At 30.7% G+C, this 22,556-nt stretch overlaps 1 protein-coding gene across 1 annotated transcript in view; it reads right to left on the reverse strand.

The window, feature by feature from the left end:
* The window catches only part of CUNH14orf39 (chromosome unknown C14orf39 homolog), a 32,623-nt gene that overhangs the window by 4,831 nt on the left and 5,236 nt on the right, over window positions 1-22,556 (reverse strand). Inside the window, exons 5-16 of the mRNA XM_006915172.1 lie at window positions 18,737-18,924; window positions 18,600-18,642; window positions 16,542-16,662; window positions 15,234-15,325; window positions 13,855-13,982; window positions 13,073-13,146; window positions 9,130-9,215; window positions 8,982-9,040; window positions 6,255-6,316; window positions 4,992-5,167; window positions 3,199-3,346; window positions 92-146 (exon numbers count right to left, since the gene is read on the reverse strand). Of these exons, the coding sequence (XP_006915234.1) occupies window positions 92-146; window positions 3,199-3,346; window positions 4,992-5,167; window positions 6,255-6,316; window positions 8,982-9,040; window positions 9,130-9,215; window positions 13,073-13,146; window positions 13,855-13,982; window positions 15,234-15,325; window positions 16,542-16,662; window positions 18,600-18,642; window positions 18,737-18,924 (1,232 nt within the window). The remainder of the gene's footprint in view (window positions 1-91; window positions 147-3,198; window positions 3,347-4,991; window positions 5,168-6,254; window positions 6,317-8,981; window positions 9,041-9,129; window positions 9,216-13,072; window positions 13,147-13,854; window positions 13,983-15,233; window positions 15,326-16,541; window positions 16,663-18,599; window positions 18,643-18,736; window positions 18,925-22,556) is intronic.

Here is a 22,556-nt window from a genome sequence, read left to right on the forward strand (position 1 = left end):
CTGAGTGCCTAAGAAAATCAGTTAGAGACAAATTAAATGCAAAGCGGGAAGTTAACATGTTTTTATATGTAGCAAATTTCAAATCACTTACCAATTTCTTGTGATGAGAGAGGATTTAAATTTCCTGTAGAATAATTTTCACTAAACTGAAAAATAATTTTTATTAAATATTACTCATGAAATCAGAACGGTATATATAGCATTTATATTTGAATCTAAAGCCTGATTCTTCTAATAAGCATAATTAGAGTAGACAAAATGGCAACATTCAACATAGTGTACTATTGCACTTAAAAAAAATCTATCTTCGAAACCTATCATTTACTTATATTAAAATAAGACTTATTGATTTGATTCTGGCAATTGATAAAATATTAGTAGGCAACATATATTGTGCTAAAGATAGTTCCTACTTTGGAATCTTAATATAACCTAAAATTCTAATTAATTTTTGCTTTTTTCTGAAGGCTTTACAAATCAGGTTCTTGGTATTGTTTTCCTGCATATAAAAGTAATAGGAAGTATGACAGCTTCATGTCACTTCAGATTAAGTTTTGCTGCCAAAGAGTTTATTTTCTCTGTAAAACAGGCCTTAAAAAATGGGATCATGACAACATAGTTTTCTGCCCTCTTTTTTACCCTCAATATGGCAGTAGAAGCATTTTTCTATGTCACTATTCTTCGAAAACCTGATTCTTTTTATGACATTGTAATATTCCTCCATATTGACACACCATACAGTTTCATTCTTTTACTTTGGAAATTTCGATTGTTTTTATTCTTTTTTCTAATATAAAGCATACCTGAATACTGTTATACATAGATTTATATTTTTTCAATAATTAATAAGGAAATGTGTTTTACCAAGAGATTTTGCAAAGAGAAATAACCCAGACAGAAAAAGCTGAAAATCACATGATATCACTTATATGTGGGATATAAACCTAAAAGCAATACATGAATAGGACAAACAGAGACTCATGGACATGGACCATAGATCAGTGGTTACCAGAGGGTACAGGGTTAGGGAAGGGGGGAAGGAGATGGGGTAAAGGGGGTCAAATATGTGGTGACAGAAAGAAATCTAACTATGGGAGGCGAACACACAGTGTAAATATATATATATATTTACTGTTAAAATGTAGATTTCATTAACCAATGTCACCATAAAAATATTAATTAAAAAAATAATAATGTAAAAAAAGAATATCCTACAGTTGTTGGATGTGGTGTTCTATAAATGTAAGTTAGGTCAAGGAAGTCAATAGTGTTGTTCAGATTTTATAAAAGATCTTCGTTGATCGTGTTATCTAATTCTATCAATTGCTGAGAAAGATTTAAAGTATTAAAAATCTCCAACTAAGTTGGTGTTTTTGTCTATTTCTCCCTTTAATTCTGTCAATTTTTGTTTCTGTATTTTGAAGCTGTTATTAGGCATATACACATTTGCCATTGTTATTCCTTCCTTAAGAATTGACAGTTTTATCCCAAAGAAATGTCCCTCTTTATCGCTATCAAAATTGTCTCGAATACTACCTCAGATATTAGTATAACCACTGTGACCTTCTTATAATTACAGTTTTCATGAAATATCTTTTTCCATCCATTTACTTTTGACCTGTCTTTGTCTTTAAAGTGTCTCTCTTATAAATAACTAATAGTTGGGTCATACTTTTTATCCATTCTAGCATTCTCTGCCCTTTAATAGAGCATTTAGCCCATTTATAGTGAATATAATTATTTTAGAATCTCATATTTTCATGGAATATTTTACTACTTGTTTTCTGTTTGTTCCCTATGTGTCTTTTTACACTGTTCCTTCTCTATCTTATTTTGGGTTACATGGTTTCTTAGAATTCCATTTTAATTTATTACCAATATTATCTTTGAACATTTTCTTGATTATTCTTGACCAGGAAAATTAGTAACTTGCCAATCTCCTTCCTAACCCCACCACTATAAAATCAAAACAAAACACAAAATTAAAGATAAACCAGCTTGCCAGGACTCCAAGTTTTGAATTAGATTTCATTTATAAATCACTTGGGGAAGAAATATATATTTACAATATTTTCTTCCTACAGGCACTTCATATATCTTTTTATATATTTGATTATTTTTTTCAATATTTTTGTTTTCTTTATCGAATGTACATGTTTCCTGCTAAGGTTACATACATGTATTTCACATTTATGTGACAGATATAAGTAAGAATTAACTAACTGTAGTCTATTTTTTCATGGCCAGTACACACCTTCTAGGAATTAGCTGTTTTTGAAATAAGCATTCAGATAAAAATTGAGACGAAGCTGAAGATATAAAATACTATAAAATATATAGTACTCTATCATCCATCAATAAATTTATAATTTCCATAATTTATATAATATGTGGGATGTAGGAATAAAATATTCTAATCCATATAAAATTGACTAAATGTGATTAATTTAAATGAGTAATAACTATACATTTGTATTACATTGCTACTTATATGGAATTATTAATTGGTTAAAATTTTTCTAAGTGCTCTATGTATATAAACTCATTTAACAGTGACAAAGCCTATGGTAAAAATTATTATTTCCAGTTAACAGAAAAAAAAACAGAAAGTTAGGCACCCAAAATCCCATATCTAGTAGATACCCAAGTAGTCTGGTTTCAGAGTCTAATCTTAACCACTATACTATGCTGTCTCTATTGGTCAAATAAAACATGTCTTATTTTTCAGTTTCAATTGCTAAATATAGAAAACAGCACTTTATCATGATTTCTATCTCTGAACAGTAGAAATCACTATTAGAAGGAAAGTCTTTAGGTCTTTCAAAATTAACTGATGATAATGTTGCTATGTACAGACATATAGATGAAAGGACCAACTAATAACCTGGAGAATTTTAACACTAAGAATATAGGAAATTTGTTTAGAAGTTAGACACATGAACGATAAAGCCAAATTAATTTTTAAACTGCCTTTAACTGCAATTTAAACAATTTATTTTTTTTTAATAAATAGATGTCAATTTGGCGCACCTGAAGTTGAAAACAAAAATATAATAGCGGAATTTTGTTATACTATCAATACTAAGAATCTTTAAAAATTGTCTCTGCCCCAAGATAGGCTGGTACTAAAGAATTAAAATTACTTAAGGTTCCAGTGTACAATTTTTTAAGAAATAAAACTTTAGCTTCTCATATTACCTGCTCTGATGATGACATTTCTGAATCAAATATAGAAGAATCAAATAAATTCAATCCAGGTGATCTAGCAGTATAACTCATTAGAAAAGAAAACCCAGGGGATTCCTTTTGTGTTTGACCTTCAGGCACTGTATGTCTATTTCTGTTATGGAGAAACACGAAATCACCAAAATGCTAAAAATACATTATTAAATATTGCAGACTGGAAAGCAACATAAGAAATGGCATAGAAATAAGAATTAGCACAGTAGGAGAAGAGAGGGAAGTAATTATTGAAGTGACAGACACCTATGGAGAAAAAAGATAATTTTAGTTGTAGAATAATGTTAAATAAAGTAGAATAATCAATTATAAAATAACAATAATCAATTCCTACTGAGAATATACTGTCAGGCTCTATTCTAGGTATTTCCATCAGCATTAACTTACTTACTCCTCACAATAACCATATGAAATAGGTACCATCATTATGACCTCCATTTTATAGAAGAGGATTTTGAAGCACAGAAGGGTTAAATGATTTGCTCAAAAGAATGTTAAGTGCCAGAGTTAAGATTTGAATGAAGCAATCCAGATTTAAAGTCCAAGCTCTTAACCCTGAGGCTATATTGTCCCCAAGATCTTGAAAGCCAGTAATAAGATTTTAGTCTGGACGAGAAGCCAGTCATTACAGATTGTTGCATAAGAGTGTTAAACTATAAAATGTTTTGAGAAAAATAAAATTAGACAAAATAGTATATAACACAGTGGCAAAAAAAGCATGGATTCTGGAGGCAGAACTGCCTAGGTTCTACCATCTGTGATTCTGTTTCCTCATCTATAAAATAAGGATAATAATGTATTTACATCTCATAAAGTCGTTGTGAACCTTAAATGAGCAATATTTATAAAATTCTTAGACATAGTGCTATTAAGTTTGTTAAATATAAGTCTGAACATAACTTTCATAACTACCTCTATGACCATTAATGAGTCACTTAACTTTAAATCAATTTTCTCATCCATAAAAAGAGGTTTTAGCGTATATTTGCACACCTTTTTACATTTCTCAGGTATGATTTTTACTTTGAACATGCTGTTTGTATCAACAGCATGACATCCATATATATATAATTTACTGGAAATTTCAAATATAGCAGTAGGACACAGGTGAGAGATTCCTGATGAAGTGAAATGTCTGATATATGTTTTGGAGAAATCTCAGGGTTCAGTGTTAAGGAATGGACTGAACTAACCAAAAAGATTAAAATGCAGCACTGTTTTCTTGGCTGCAAACTACAAATCTATGGTTTCCAAAGTGAAATAATCATGTTAGAGAAATTTATGCCTACTGAGGTTACTTATCAGAATGGCAATTCTTGCTTTAGACACTACAATATAAGGAAAAATGACTGCTGGAACATTATTCGACAATATCTACAATCTATCACATGGGATAGTAGCTTTTTAGCTTGGCATTTAACTTTTTTCCATAGGTTTTATTATCCTTTGGAAAATCTCAAATGTATATACTATTGCACTAGATAAATACCGAGGATTGATGCCATCTTCAGTTAAATGTTACAGGAAAAATTAGAAAGAGGATCTATGAAATAAGAATGGCAAAACGTTAATTATTGTCCAAACAGGGTTATAGGTACATAAGTTCATTATACTATTCTCTCCCCCTTGTATATGTGAATTGTTCCATAAAAACTTTTTAAAGTTAAAGGTGCTAGGCAGTTTACAACTCCTATCAATTACTTCTATGACTCAATAAGTAAATTCTTTAATTATAATTATTAAAAACCTACATTTCAAACAAGGGGGTTTTAGGGAACAGTAATTTCTCCAAAGATTCAGGTGTTTTCACAGCTTCAGGTGTTCTTAAAAATAAAGGAATTTCAGGAGTTCGTGGAAAATTCTCAGCTCTTTCTTCCACTTCTTCATTATTATCTATTGGCATCCCAAGATGTTCTCCATGTATAACCTGAAAATTCAAAGTAACAAAACTATAAAAATGAATGTTATTTCATTAATAAACTCACATATATAAAAATGTGTGAGGTGGAAAACATCATATTAATCTATAATGTCATCATTTTATAGGCAAAACAAGTAAAATAATTGGTAAAAGTGATACAAAAGTATCTGTCCAAAAAATGGAAAAAATTATTTTTAGTTTTCAAAAGTTTTTCTTCTTCCCAGCTCCATCTCACCTATCCCTATCTGATAAGGTAAATGATAACCAGAACATACTCAAATTGATGAAGAAAAATGGTTAGAAATGATTTTTCTTGTAAAATCTCTACATCATGCTCTGGGTCAAGAATTGTACATGATATCTCCTTGAAACGGAGAAGTACTTTATTTGCAAGCAATTTTGCTCTCATTGGTTATGTTCTTTGCAAATTTTTACCCTTATAAATTTATTATACTACATCTCTGGAAAGATTGAGAACTTGAATAATTTTTTTTTATATTATTTTGTAGAGTAGGAATGTGATTTCTCAAATGTTTTTTATATCAAATCCCATTACAGAAACAGTTTGGGTCCCTCCACCAAAAGAAATTTAAATTTACCTGTATTTCTTTACAGCAGAATACTACTACATTGTTTCTCTTGTTTTAACCCTTAGTAGCTACAGTAAAGTTGGTATACATTGTCTACATCTTTCATCATTAAAGCTTTCCATTATTAAAAATTATTTTGAAGATATTTATGTAATAACCACTGGTCTAAAATTGCCTTGGGAAATTATTCAATCTCACCAAACAAAATACGTTTCTTCAGTTATGATTTATTTGTGGCGTCAGTATACAGTTAATTATTAATGGCAATTATTTTTGTATTTTTTACGTAAACTTTTTGTAGCTTCAGTTTTTAATCTAAACTCCCCTAAGGGATAGATTCTGCAATACTATAGCAACTTGATTACACAGAAACTTGATTACTAATAACATCTAGACCTTACATAAATAATCTTTATAATACTAATCCTAAAGTTAAAATAGAAATGGAATATTTTAAACTGGAATATTTTGCTTAGAAATTAGAAACCAAACATTTGACTTACTTGTGAAGTACATTTTGATTCTCTCAATTGTCTTACTGTCTCTTTATCTGCACACTCAGCATCTGTTTGTTATATGAGAACTATTTTTTCTTTTTGCAATTTAATTATAAATAAAACATATTAGTCAATATTTAACTGTTATTGACCTACAAAAAGGCAATTTCATATAATTCAACTGAACACATAAAAATAAGAATAAAACCTATGTAAACCATTTAACAAGCAAAATTATAAGAACACCCATGTAACCACCACCCAGGAAAAGAAACAGAACATTATGAGTACTCCAAAAGGCCCTATTGTCCTTATATCCTCTTCCATAGATGCAAACAGTATCCTAACTTCTGTAGTAAATCATTTCCTTGATTCACTTTATATAGTTTTATCATCTAAGCAACAGTTTGTTTTTCCTATTTTTAAAATGTTATATGAAATAATAATTTATGTGCTCTTTATCTTGCTTTTTTTGTTTAGCATATGCTGGTGAGATTCTTCTGTACTGCTGCAAAGTATGCTTATTTTGATGTAAAGTATTCCATTGTACAAACACAATATATATCTATCTATCCATTCTACTGCAAATGGGCATTTAAAGTGTTTCTGCTTTGAGGCTATTATAAACAATAATGTTACAAACATTCTTTTACATATGTACTTGCATGTATGTACTTGGATTTCTCCAGGTATATACCTAGGAGTGGAATTACAACATATAGGTTATGTGTATCTTCCATTTTACCAGATGTTAAACTATTTTCTAATGTTTAGTTTCCAAACTATTTACCAATTTTTGTTGTGGCAATTGGTCTTCCCAAGCTACCCTAGGAAATAATTCCATTTCACCAGAAAAAATTATTAGTTCTAATTATAATTTAAGTATGGTCTCAACATATGGTCATTTATAAATGACAGCTCTTATTAATGGTTATGAGACTTCCTGTTGTCCTATTGTCCTACATTCTCATCAACACTTAGTATTGTCAGACTTTCCAAATTTTGTTAATCTGGTGGACATGTAACAGTATCCCACTGTGGTCTTATTTTTCAGTATCTTGATTTGCTAAACAACTTTTCATATGTTTATCTGCCACAAAAGTTCTCTATTTGAAGCGCCTATTCATATTTTGCACAAATTTCCAGTTGGGCTGTCTGTCTTTTTTCTTGGTTTGTAGTTCTTTATACATTTTTTGGAGACAAGTCCTTTGACAGTTTAATGTATTGAAAATATATCACCTTGCCTTCCATTCTTTTTATGTGTCTTTTGATGAACATAAATTCTTAATTTTAACATAGCCAAATTTACCGATCTTTCTTTTTAATTCTTATTTAAGAAATCTTTTCCTATCTTGAATAGATGTTTTTCCATTTGCCTCTTATATTTAAGTCACAACTATTATTTTCAACACATATTAACTTCTTCAAAAGATAGGCTTGAATAGTATTGAAGAGAATCTTTTTTTCTTCTGAGATAATTATATGCCTTTTTGAATATGAAGCCTCATTGTATATCTCAATGGCAGCTAGGAATATACCAGATATATGCATTTCCCCACATAACTGTATTAGGGATGTATTGTTCCTAGAGAGTAGCCATTCCTTTCTTGTCTAACATCCTGTCAGCTTGATGTATATAGAAGATTATAAACAGATGGAACAGATCAACTGTGCAGATTATAATTCTTTACTCTAAAAGAAAGCAGGAATATCCATCTGCATGGAATAAGCATATTGTATTGGTTGAATCTTATACTGAGAGTAGAAGAAACAGACTCAGTATATTATATGACCACACTGAATATGCATATATTTACAGAATTTTTATACTGACAGAATAAGCCATTTTTAAAACATTGAAATAAGAATCAGTAATCTACATACTACTCCAATTATAATTTAGGTATGGTCTCAACATATGGTCATAGAGACTATAGACAAGAAGAGGTGAAGACTTTTATATGAGTAGAATAATTGTTATTTGTTACTGGGTTATTAAAATATATGTGTGTATATATATTCTATACTTCATACATACATACATGTATACATATACATATATACACATAGAGAGTTGGTATTTTCAAAGGTGTATCTAAGTTCCAACGCTAATTGATTCTAGGATAATAAATATATATATTCTGTGAGCTTCCAATGATTTCATTCAAAGAAAATAATCCAAGATAGTAAAAGATTTAAATAAAAGAATGTAGTAGCATTATTTATAACAGCAAAAAAACTGGAAACGACAAAATATTCAGTGTGAGAGAATGGCTAAATAAATTATAATATATCCATACAATGGCATATTATACAGTCATCACAAATAAAATCTACTTAATGACATGGAAAAATACCCTCCACAGTCTATCAAGTGGGAAGAAAAGGATACAAAACTATATATATAGTATGCTTCAAATCTGTGGGAAAAATATAAAAGAACAAAACATACATATGCAAAGGAAAAAAGTCAAGAATATACACCAGTATGTATGGAACTGGTTACGTCTGGGCGGTATGGTATTTTTGTATCTTTTATATTTTCCTCTGTTTTCCGAATTTTTTACAATGAAATTATTTGTTTTATATTTACCAAAAAAATGTATTTAAAAACCAGGTATACATGGTCCATTAACCAGAAAGGCAACAATCCAAATAATTTATTTGAATAGTATAAAAACCTGATATAATTTGTTACATTCACTTATTAGGGAAAATGTAAACAGCAAATACCTGTATTGCCTTTTTCAAACCATATATTGCAATTTGATTGTTTCTGTGGAGTTAACAATCTAAAATACAATAAATATAATTTTACATTATTTGCTGAGTTGATAAATTATTTCAGATATTAAAGCATTTTCTTAGTTTTAAAAGTTACCTGAGTGGCAGAAAATTTTGTGAACTTTTAACAGCCATAACATGTGAACATTTTGAATTGTTACTCACAGCAGAGTCATTAAACACCTGAACAAAAGAAACTAAGCATTAGAATTGGCAACACAAAACAACAGAAGTTTTTGGCTTGCCATGGCTACTCAGAGGTCTCAAAGAGCACTGTCATCTTCCTCCTTATCATCACCATTATTCTCAATATCAACTACAAACATGACCTGAAACCACTACATACAAAATATTCAATCAAATACTGGGAAACAAAAATGTTTTGACTCTCGAGGAATCTTATGTTTTTGACAAGTATAGTAACTGTGCTTAGTAGTATTTCTACAGTTAATGTAAACCTTTTAGAATTTTATCCTATATTCATGACTAATCAAGTGAAGCTTACCATTTTCTCAACGGATTAGCTGATTTCTGTGTCTCTATCTTCTATAACATCTCAAATCGAACAGAGAGAGAGTAAAGCAGCAGTTTAAAAGATTGAAGCTTGAAACTTTTTTATATATGAAAGAGCAATATTTCATTTTTAATTTTAACTAAATTTTGCTTAATATCTTAAAGACTGCTTTACTGTGTATTGTTTCAAGTACTTCATTCTCCCTGAGTCACTCATTTTGAAGAGTTCCTGATTCTTTTTATTTGACCCAAAATAAAAATATATTTAAGAGAAAAGTTTATCCCATTTATTTTTGTTATAACAACTACTGGTCTTAATTTTGTCATCTTATTGTGCTTTTGGATCATAGAAAAAGACCTTGTCCCTTAAAGAATACTTACCTCTTAAAAAACAAGTGTTGTTACTGTTTTGATGTATGTTTTAAAGGCATGTTTGTACGTGCCTCCTGGTACAAGTATTTTAACAAGTATTTGTTTAGAATAGATGCCAAGAAGCGAAAGTGCTTAGTATATACATTTTTATTTTTAATTAGAACTGTGAACCAGCCCTCCAAAGTAGATATATCAAATTATACTCCCACTGTTGTTGACCTCACTAGACATTATCAGACGTTTTGATGTCTGCAAATCTGATAGGTGAAACCAGGTATCTCATTGGTTTAATTTACATTTCTTGTACTCCAGAGATCAAGCATCTTGTTATGTTTAGGGACTCTTTGTCTTCTCTATTCTGTAAACTGCTTTTTTTTATCTTTTGCCTATTTCTATTTGTTTATTAATTTGTAAAATTATGATGTATCTTTACATATTAGACATTCTGAATACCAATCACCTTCCCACTCCATCATCTTTTAATTTCATTAGTATCTTTTATCATAGTTTTTTATTTTGATGTAGTCTACTGATCAGTTTGTCTTTTCTTGTTCCACACTGCTAAAATTACTGCATTTTGATAATGTTTAAAAATATTTTGGGATGATAAAAATGTTCTGGAATTAGACAATGGTAATGGTTACACTATCTTGTGGATATACTAAAAACCACTAGATTGTACATTTTTAAATGATGAATTTTATGATATGTGAATTACATATCAATAATAAAAGTTTAAAAAAAACATTTTGACATCTGGTAGTATCAGTCTCCTTAACACTTTTTAAAAAAAATCTTCTATTTTAAATCTTTATTTAAAATAATTTACTAATCTATTAATGTAATGATTCACACTGATAGATTTTTCTAATGCTAAACCATCACAGCATTCCTTGGGAAAAGTGAAGATAGCTACTTTTTAGAATTGATTGAGATATCCTTTTTGTTTTAGCAAATGATAATTTTTGTGAATACTGCAAACTGAATTTTGTGAAAATTTAACTGAATTCTGTGCGCTGGGCACAAAGTTTGCTAATCGTGTTACTGAGAGCCTGTACATCCTTACTTATTTTTTATCTACTTGATTTATTCCTGTGGCAGAAACTGCTAGTTTTCTACCTTATTAAAAATCTACTTTCCTTCTGTGTTCTGATTTTAAAAACAAAAACAAAAACAAAACCACCTATATTTCTCAACCTCTCCACAGATGGAAGTAGCCATATTACTAAGTTCTGGCCAAAAAAAGATCATAATAAATTGTTTAAGGAGCTTCCAAGAAAGATCTTCTAAAATGGGACTGAATCAGCTAGCCTTCCTCTCCTTCTTTTTTCCTGCCTGGAAGGCAGATATGATGGAAAAGTTACATTGGTTAGTTTCTGACCATGATTTGACCTTGAGTCAAAAGTTTAGCATTTAAGGAGAGCAGGAAAAGAAAGTTTAGAGAGAGCCTGAGAAATAATGAAATTGTACAAATGGTGCTATCAGCCCTAATAAGTGAACCCAAGTCACTTACTTTAGAATTTTATGGCACGCAAGAGAAAAATAAATGTTTATCTTATTTAAATGCTATTATTTTATTGGTTTGGTTTTGTATTCTTTCACATATAGACAAACTCAAACCCTAAACTCAGAGTCAGTATCTTTTTTGATAGTTATCCTATTTTAACTAAGGATTCAATTGCATGTTTCGAATTCTATTGATTTTTGCTTTATATATTTTGAAACTGTATAATTTGATGCATCGTGGTTATAACTTCTTGGTGAATCATTCTTTTAAAAAACATGAACTATATTTATCCCTACTGGTTTTTATCTTGAACTCTATTTTATATGGCATTGTTATATTTGCTTCGGTTTTGTTTGATATATATTTTCCATCCTTTTATTTTGTCATTTGACAAGTAGAATCAGCTTTCCTAATAGTATACAGCTGTATTTTGTTTATATGTTCCAAAGATGCACTTATGTCACATCTTTATTATTACTGATTTGTTCAGAACTATTTTTGCATTGTATTTGTTTTCTATTTACAAAGATTTCTAGCTATTTTCCCCCCATTCCTGCCTTCTGTTGGACAAAGTTTTCTTCATTTAATCTTTTTTCTTCTACTGTTTTAAAACTTATAGTCCATTTCTTCTGTTGGTTACCCTTTAATGTTTAATATACGTGCATAAATTTACATCTTTCCCACAATACACAGAGTTAATCAGTATTCGTATCTTCTCCCTACCTCCATCCCAAACACAAAAAGAACTTGAGCAGACTTTTATTTCTCTCATTTAACTTTCTACCTTCATCCCATATTGATATTATCTGGAATTTTAATACCAGATTTTTAAATTTTTATTATTAATACATATTTAGAATAAGCTTCACCAATTACCTTTCACCACTACCCCTATGTCTGTGTGTATTAATTATGAATAATAGAAAGCAATTATATTTTTCATGAGAATTTCCCTCTGGACTATTTTCAAGAATGGGGGAAGAGAGATGTGCCACACCAGAAGCTAATTTTGGGGGTGATATGCTCCTTATTTTTTATGAGTATCAAGAACCACCCAGAGTACCATCTCTTTCTCTAACCCAAGCTCCTAAACTCACTGCTTCCACCTGGAGACAATCATCCCATTGCTGATGCCTGGCCAAAGGCAAAATAAATATGAGATGAATAAGTGTTAACTAATTCCCACTGAAGTAACCCAACCAATTACCCTATCCGTTGTCCCCAGAACTATATCTTTTGTAAGAGTATTCTACTATGCAAGTCCTGAGCCACAAATTCCCTCTTCAATCCAATTCTGTTTTCCTCCTACAGAAATGTCTCACAGTTTTTGGTCTACTGGGTGCAGGGTTTGGTATTTTAAAATATCTTTTGTGTTATTTTTAGGAATATATAAGAAGGCTACAGTGTATGCTCAGGCTGCCATGCTGAAACTTTTTAAAGATTTTTTTTAGACTCTGAGATTGTACTGATGGCTGATTTCTCTTTCTCTCTCTCTCTCTCTCTCTCTCTCTCTCTCTCTCTCTCTCTTTCTCTTTCTTTCTCTCTCTCTCTCTCTCTCACACACACACACTGTGTCCCAAATGCAATATATTCACTATCTCACTTAAAGCAAGCGTTTAATTTATATTTTAAAAAAAGAAATATCTACCTGTGCATCTTCTTTTTGTCTGAAGTCAATATTGGCAAGCTTTGATTGCTTCACAGAACTTTCTTCTTTTTTATCTAGATTATTAAATTGTTCAACTTCAAATCAATTCCGGAGATAGAACCAAATATCATGCCCAACATTTAACCTAACCTCGTCATTTAAAAAAATCAAGTCACATGAATACTTAATTTAAATTAAAATATAGATTTATGAAATTATTACATAACTCTTAATTCCTCACTACATAACAGTTATTACAATAACTATGAATGGAAAATGAAAACCAGCTGACAGAACTACATCTTTATAATGGGGAACCAAAGAAGACAGAATGGTGATACTAATGACCAGGGAAGAAAAACAGCTAATGACATTAATCTAATCTGCAGATCCATTAAATGAAACATGATTCAAATATTTCAGTAACTAAGTAACAAATACCATTAACACAAGTTTGCTACCCACTTTAATGACATATTGATAATACTTTTCAAATGAAAAATATATAATTATTCATCCTCCTCTGACAGCTATACAACCAGACCAGAACTTTTTTTTTTAAATAATGTGAGTGACTTCTCTCTCAAAGAGAAAAAAAGTTAGGTATAAAAGGTACGTATCTTATTTACTCTCAGAAAAAATCAAAGTGGTACTTTCTTAAGTCTATGGGTCTCTACTATTGTTCCTGGTTACACCAAATTGTAACTAAAACTGCTTCTTTCTATTTCTTCTATGTGTTTGCAAAGAAAACAAACTTCTTGAATGATAAACAGATACTGTACCTGTAACTCTTGGTTCTGAAGAATGCATACTTATTGGTCTCACTAATTTCAGAGGCTCATATGAAAGAAATAATTGACTGTTCTGAGAGATTTTACTCAATATATGGTGTTCATCTTTTTCAAAAATTCTAAAGAGAGAAGTGAATTACAATAAATATTAGCTAAGTAAAAAAGTTAATATATATTAAAGCTAGAAGAGATATTTAGATACTATATAGTTAAAACTCATTTCACAGATAATAAAACTGAGTTCTAGAGGATTTAACAGATCCGCCCAATATTATTAAATTACTCTCTAGTGTCACAGGTACAACAAACTTTTCCTGATTAAGTCCAGTGCTCTTCACATTCTCATTTTTAAAATGTAAAAAATTATTTTAAAAGACTTTCTAAACACACCAAAAACATTTTAAACCAAAACTTTGTCCACCAATAGCATGCTCCAGATTTTGGAGTACTTCAAACTTTAAAAAGATTTACTTAGAAGCAAGTCAACTAGCATGATATAGAAACTATTAAAACAATATTACAATCCAACGGTTCTTTCAAGTTTTTCACTGGAAGAATAATTTCATTGAGTATTTCCTAAGTTAAAGAAATAACTTTAATTTCTGATAGTTAAGTAACTTAAATAGTGATATTATTTGATAACTATCAAAATATAGAGTAAAAATGACTAGTCATGTAAGTTCCTCTCAATATAATTTTTATAATATTAAAAATGTGTCAATAACGTGGAATTCTGTACATTTACCTATTTTTCTAATCAATTTCATTACAAAATTAAAAACATATTACTGTGGATGTGAGACATGAGAGTGGGAGAATCAAGAAAATAACAGATCCAAGGAAGTGCGATAGAAATGTGGTGAAAAATCAGGATAAGAGCAATAGAGCCTGAAGAGAGGAATTTAGGAAGAATGAAAAAGGGTATAAGGTAGAAGAGAAAAAGTAGAAAGGTTATCAGAAACAGCAACATTAATACACCTATTTTTCTGTCACACAATAACAGACAAAAATCAACCTTTTAAAAAAAATGCCTCCACCACTGATGTCTATTTTATCACCATTAGAATGAATAACAAGGAAACATAATGCCACAGATTCAGTAGCATTTTGGCTCATCTTCAGTCTCTGTGATAAAGAAAGAACTGGTCAAGTTGGTGACAGGATGATAAAAAAAAGTAAGAATATTGCTGCTCCCAAATCTCCCAAGAAGATTTGAATATTAGTCTATAATATTTAAAAGTATAAATTAATATTTTCATAAGAAATGAATAGAAAATAGCTTGTACAGAAAAAAAAGTATATAGATACTGTGTAACTATTAGTGGCTTGGGAAAGAATACACAAAATCACATTTTAAAGTTTACCTATACCTTTCTTTCAATTCCTTTCTGTTCTCTATATTTTTATTGTTTTCTTCCAGAGCTTCTGAAAGATTCTTAGTTTCATAAAGTCTTGCAATCTGCTAAAATGAAAAATGATGAAGCAGAAAATAATTACCTGCAAAGCATTAAGAAATATATGCTTTATCTTAACTAATAAATATGTTTTCTATATAATCATAAAATTTATATTTTTGGTTTTATTAGCTAGCTTTTAGTGAAAGTTGCTAAAACCAAGTCAAATTAACAATAAATCATACTGCTTTACACCTCCATTAGCAAATCTAGATTTCAATGAACTTCTACCCTCCTTTTTTAAAAAGGACAGTCAGAAACAAAGTAGATATTGATTCCCCACAAAGAGACATAGTAACCATATATTTTAAAGAAAGTCAATCCACTTTCATATAATTATTAAAATGATATTACTGTTATCTGGAATGTCATATCTATAAATAACTATACCATCTTTAACACAATTTTCAGATAATTTAGAAAATTTTAGAAAATTAACTATTCATTTTTTTCTCAAAATTTGGATATATTTTAAATTCGATGGGTTTTCATACCTATCTACATTTCTATAGATGGCACTAAAAATGTGTTCAAGAAAATATCACACAAATATAGCGGACAATTTGGTGACAGACAGAGGGGAGGGGGGTTGGGGGATGGAAGAATGGGGTGAAGGGTTAAAAAAGTACAAATTAGTTGATAGTTGGTCACGGGGATGGGGAGCACGGCAGAGGGAATGCCGTTAATATGATGGCTAGTTGGAGGGCCAGGGGAGGGAGGAAGCAAATGGGGGGATCGTTTTACAAACTATATAGATGTCTAACCAATATACTGTATACTTGAAATTAATTTAAATAAATAAAATTTTTTAAAAAGAAAATATCATGCATCATCAATTTTAAAGGCTAAACTAGTTCTAACCTAGGTCTATAAAGATTATAGTCATAATTTTTCAAAATTAAGTTCCTTAAACCATTTACTGTCTTGTTCTTTTTTGAGAACAGTATTGTAGCTCTTTAAATGCCTGTTATTAAGCTATATCTTGTTCTTTCATCTTCTCTCCTCAGTCCCCAAAGAAAGTTAAGTTAGTACCCAAAACTCAGAGTTAACTATACTCAATACCTAATACACATTTTGGCTCCAAGGCAATCTGAGGCAAACGAATTATCATAAGCCTTTGTCCATATTTAGGCTCTTTAGAAATAGCTCTTCTAAGACTGTCAACTAACATACCATTACACTTATATATAAATATATATATTAGAAACATAATGAAATACATACCTGGTTTAAACAATTAATTTCTATTTCCACTTCATCTACTTCTTTCTTCAATTCACATGAAATTTTAGAAAAATTTCTGGCATGTTTAAGAATATCTTGTGTTTTACATCTCAAACAAACCCTTATCTGTTAAGGAACTATTTATGTGAGCAAATTTTATATTTATAATATATGTACTATATCAGAAATAATTAATCATGTAACATTATTTATATGTTCCACATAAGCAATAAGAAATATTAATAACAGCATCTGAAAACAGAGGTAAAACTAATAAAACCATGTAGCAAACAAAGATAATTTGTTTATCTATGTTATATACTGAGCTTAAAAACAACATTTCATCCAAAATATTAGTTTTTTCTTTCAGTTAAATATTTTTACAGGGTAGTATTTTGCTTTTGTTTTTGTACCCAAGTTCATCATGTCATTTGGCATGACTAATAATAATACATAACTGATTCAGGTCTAAATTTAACTTTTTGTGTTTCCATAATTTATTCGTTCTCAAAGTCAAAATTTAAAATGCACCCTTTTCTTGCTCTGTAAGGTTCATCAGTGTACCATGCAGAACTCAGAAGAGAGCTAGATCTTCTATCTGAACTTTCTGCTTGAACTGAATTTATACTCAATCGCAAGTAGAGAATTTTTTCAGCTGTTAACATATATCTTGCATGGTTATTAGCTACCACAATTTCCTAAATTACTCTACAATCCATTTAGGAGAATTTAATAAGATAGAGGTAGTGAACAAGAACTCCAGAGAAAATCTGTCAGACCTTTCTCATTCTGCTTAAAAATACATGATTTATATGCTAGAGCATAAAATTTCACATGAACATTACTTATAATGTTATGTTGTTATCAAAAGCATCAATTTAAATTTGTAGATATAGACAATTCAATCTTAATCTTCAGTTCTCCCTGCCTCTATCACTTCTTTTTGTTTGCAATGCAATCCTACATCTCATCCCATCCTACATTCAACTCCCTAAACCCCTGCTGTACATTCTGCATCTACCTCTGCCCCTCCCCATTGAGAAGTTAAAACACAGATGGGTAGCAAATGAACAACAACAGAATAAGCTAAAACCCAAACATAGAGAGAACAAGCAGCAAAGGAGTTAAAAGGATAATTTAGGATGAAGCATAATGAAGCAAGGTAAAATGCAGAGATAAAAAATATATTTATATTGACATACATAACCATGGTACATTTTTCTGTTAAAAGAAATTATGTCATTATAACAAGAGTATATCTAAAAGCTTTCTAAATATCACTTGTTAAAGTCTACTAAATTAAGCATAACAGGCAAATCAAATATCTGCTTATCCTTGGTTCCCTCAATACTGTCTGTCCTTCAAATTTTCCTTAACTCTTATCACACTTTTCAACTGTAATGTCCACAAATAAAGTTTTATTGGAATGCAGTCATTCCTTTTAATATTGTCTGATATAATCTGATAGGAAAGCATATGAAGGATTACGGAGGTTGGAAGAGGACTAAAGTTCCAAGTTCATCATCAGGGAAGATTTCCTTTACAAACAAATGAGACTTGGACCAATTAAGAATTACTTAAGCATCTAATACAATGCCATTGTATTAGAATTTGCTTACATGTCTGTCTCCTCTACTAAAAGATCCTTGCAAGAAAGCTCTGTATCTTCTTGAGTATTGCTTGGCACAAGATAGGTCATCAATTTCTATAGATGAATAAATAATTGTGACTCCTTACCACCTTGCATCCTAACAAGTAATAATAAATTGACTTAACTGGAACTCTTTTTTTGGTAAAACAGAGAAGATGACTTTTTCATTGGTTTGGTTGCTAAGATATGCCATTTAAAGCCAGATATATGTAACACTTTATCTTCATTAAAATTGTCTGCTTCTGATCACATGAACATATGAAAACTAATCCCAGATGACCTCTAAAATTTCTAAATTAAACAAAAATGAATCTATGTGATTCTCACCAGGGAAACATATAACAATTAAAATAGAGAAATAATACTTATATAATAAAAATTCTAAGTAGAAATACTATTGTGGATACATATGTAATGTCCATTTAGTAAGTGATGGAAAGGGAGCAGGCACTGAAAAACAAAGTCATATTTTTGACTTAGTTATTATATTCTTTTCATTATGAAGATATCATAATTAAAATATATATAATAAAGATATTAATACCTAGAAATTCTATAAAAATAGATTCATTCATTTTCAGTTGTTCAGTACATGCCAACACTCTGTTTTGAATTTCTTCATGTTCTCTTTTCTTCTGGTAATATTCAAGTGAAAGGGGTGCTTCTGAGAATTTTATTTGGTACTGCTTCAAAACATCTTTATATTGACATACATAACCATGGTACATTTTTCTGTTAAAAGAAATTATGTCATTGTAACAAGAGTATGTCTAAAAGCTTTCTAAATATCACTTGTTAAAGTCTACTAAATTAAGCACAACAGGCAAGTCAAGTATCTACTTATCCTTGGTTCCCTCAATACTGCCTGCGCTGCAAATTTTCCTTAACTCTCACTTTTCAACTGTAATGTCCACAAATAAAGTTTTATAGGTATGCAGTCATTCCTTTTCATATTGTCTAAAGTTGCTCTTACATCCCAACAGATGAGTTGAGTAGTTGCAACAGAGACTGTATAGCCCACAAAGCCTAAAATATTTACTATCTTGCCCTTTACAAAAAAGTTTATCAGTCCTGACCTACAGTACTGAAAACGTTCAATCCAGGTTCATTATAGGAAATATATTCTTGGTTCCTCTTATCCAATTCTTATCAAATAGTTTCAAGTAATATTCATAGAAATTTTTCTAAAAATATATAATCCTTAATTTTTTGTTTTCTAAATCAAGCCATACTATATGGAGAAATTTTTTAAAAGGTACTATAATGATTATTTCACTTTAGCAGATGAGAAAAGAAAGAGTATTCAGAAACTGCTTTATAATAAGAAGTAAGGATAACAGCCTTGTACTGGGTAATATGTCTGAACCTTAAGTGTTTTAATTTCTTAATATTACTAAACTGTCTCTTTTAATAAGATAAAGCAGTTGAACCCCAAACAAGCTTCTATTTCTCTAAATGCATATTTGCTAATTAAGCCCTCACTTAGGGAAATTGTCCAGGGAGAAGGGAAATACTTATAAGAAAACTGAGTCTGAGTCACCAGTTTCGGATGAGATTAGCATACAACATCTATACTGTTCATATTACATATTCATGCTCACTCTTCTAACATACTCTGTACAGTAACTCTGGCAGAGCCCAGCAGAACCAAGTCATGATTCAAGGAGAGTCATTACTATCTCATCTGTTGCCACAATACTAGTCTTCATGAATGCCTGGGGCAGGGATGGGAGAGAAACAAAGAGCTGGTTCCTCTACTTCCTTCATTATCCATGATACCAACAAATAGACTCTTTTCTTTTTATAAATGCCTGGTATTGAGTCATCAAATCAATCAACCCATGTGACTGGTTTAAGAAAGAGATAGCTATTTTCACTTTAACACCTCTGGCGAGCGACGAGAAGTCATCTACAACAAGCACTAACAAAAAGATTTATATTCGGACTGGTTTACATTAGCCCCTCACAGAATCAAATTTTTTAAAATTATTTATTTAGTTTCAAGTATACAGTACAATGGTTAGACATCTATATAGTTCATAAAACGATCCCCCCAGTTGTTCTCTCCCTCCCCTGGCCCTCCACCTAGTCACCATATTAATGCTAACTGCATTCCCTCTGCCAGGCTCACCATCCCCATGACCAACTATCAACTACTAATTTGTACTTCTTTAACCCTTCACCGCATTCTCCCAGTCCTCAACACCCCGCCCCTCTGTCCATCACAATTTGTCCACTATGTTTTTAAGTCTGTTTTTGATTAGTTTCTTTTTGTTCCTTAGATTCCGCATAAAAGTGAAATCATATGGTAGTTATTTTTCTCTGTCTGACTTATTTCACTCAGCATAATAACCTCTAGGTCCATTCATATCATTGCTAATGGTAGGATTTCATTTTTTTTAATGGCTGAGTAATATTCCATTGTATATACGAACCATAACTTCTATATCCTATCGTCTGTTGATGGGCATTTAGGTTGCTTCCATATCTTGGCTATTGTAAATTGTGCTGCCACAAATATTGGAGTGCATAGATCTTTACAAATTATTGTTTTTACTGTTTTCCATAGTGGTTGTACCAATGTGCAGTCCCACCAACATATGAGAGTTCTCTTTTCTCCACATCATTGCCAACACTTGCTGTTTTATTATTTATTGATAGCCATTCTGACAGGTGTGAGGTGATATCTCATTGTGGTTTTAATCTGCATTTCTCTGATGGTTAGCGACCTTGCACATCTTTTCATATGTCTATTAGCCATCTGCATTTCCTCTTTGGAGAAGTATCTGTTCAGGTCTCCTGCCCATTTTTTAATTGGATTGTTTTGTTGTTGTTGAATTGTATAAGTTCTTTATATATTTTGGATATTAATCCCTTATCAGATGTATCATTAGCGAATATTTTCTCCCAGTCAGCTGTCTTTTTGTTTTGTTGATTTCCTTTGCTGTTCAAAAACTTTTTAGTTTGACATAGTCCCGTTTATTTTTTCTTTTGTTTCCCTTGCCCAAGGAGATATATCTGAAAAGAAATTCCTGTTAGTAATATCAAGAGAGTTTACTGCTTATGTTTTCTTCTAGAAGTTTTATAGTTTCAAGTCTTACATTTAAGTCTTTAATCCATTTTGAGTCTTGTATACAGTGTAAGAAGGTGGTTCAGCTTTTTTTTTTGCATGTATCTGTCCAATTTTCCCAATACCATTTATTGAAGAGATTGTCTTTACCCCATTGTATATTCTTACCTCCTTTGTCATATATTGAGCAGATAAGCGTAGATTTATTTCTCGGCTCTCTATTCTGTTCCATTGATCAATTTGTTTTTACATTAGCACCATGCTGTTTCGATTACTGTAGCCTTGTTGTATAGTTTGATATCAGGTAGTGTGATACCTCCAACTTTGTTCTTCTGAAGATTGCCATGGCTATTTGACGTTTTTTATGGCTCCATATATATTTTAGGATTATTTGTTCTAGCTCTCTGAAAAATGCCATTCGTATTTTGATAGAGATTGCATTGAATCTATAGATTGCTTTGGGTAGTATGGCCATTTTAACAATGTTGATTCTTCCTACCCATGAGCATGGTATATGCTTCCATTTATCTATCTGCTTCAATTTCTTTTCAATGACACAATTTTCTGAAAACAGGTCTTCTACCTTCCTGGTTAATTTGAGTTCCAGGTATTTTATAGTTTTCGACACAACTATAAATGAGGTTTTCTTAATATCTTTCTGAAAGTTCATCATTGGTGTATAAAAATGCCACTGACCTCTGAATATTTATTTTTTAACCTGCTACTTTACTGAATTCATTGAACAGTTATAAGTTTTTTGGTGGAATCTTTAAGGTTATCTACATATAGTATCATGTCATCGGCAAATGATGAGTTATACTTCTTCCTAATTTGGATGCCTTTTATTTCTCTTTCTTGTCTTAATGCTGTGGCTAAACTTCTAATACAATGTTGAAGAGGAGTGGTCAAAGTGGACATCCTTATCTTGTTCCTGATCTTAAGGAAAATGCTTTTAGCCTTTCCCCATTATGTTAGCCGTAGGTTTGTCACATTATGGCCTTTATCATGTTGAGGTATGGTCCCTTTGTTCCCACTTTGCTGAGAGTTTTTCTCATAAATGGATGCTGGATTTTGGCAAACACTTTTTCTGCATCTATTGATATGATCATATGGTTTTTATCTTTTGATTTGTTAATTTGTGGTATCACATTAATTGATTTGCAGATATTGAATCTTGCATCCCAGGAATAAATCCAACTTGATCATGGTATATGAATTTTTAATGTATTGCTGAATTCAGTTTGCTAATATTTTAAGGATTTTTGCATCAATGTTCATAAGAGGTATTGGCCTA

This window comes from Pteropus alecto, unplaced genomic scaffold (assembly GCF_000325575.1).
Source record: "Pteropus alecto unplaced genomic scaffold, ASM32557v1 scaffold276, whole genome shotgun sequence".
Classification (NCBI taxonomy): domain Eukaryota; kingdom Metazoa; phylum Chordata; class Mammalia; order Chiroptera; family Pteropodidae; genus Pteropus; species Pteropus alecto.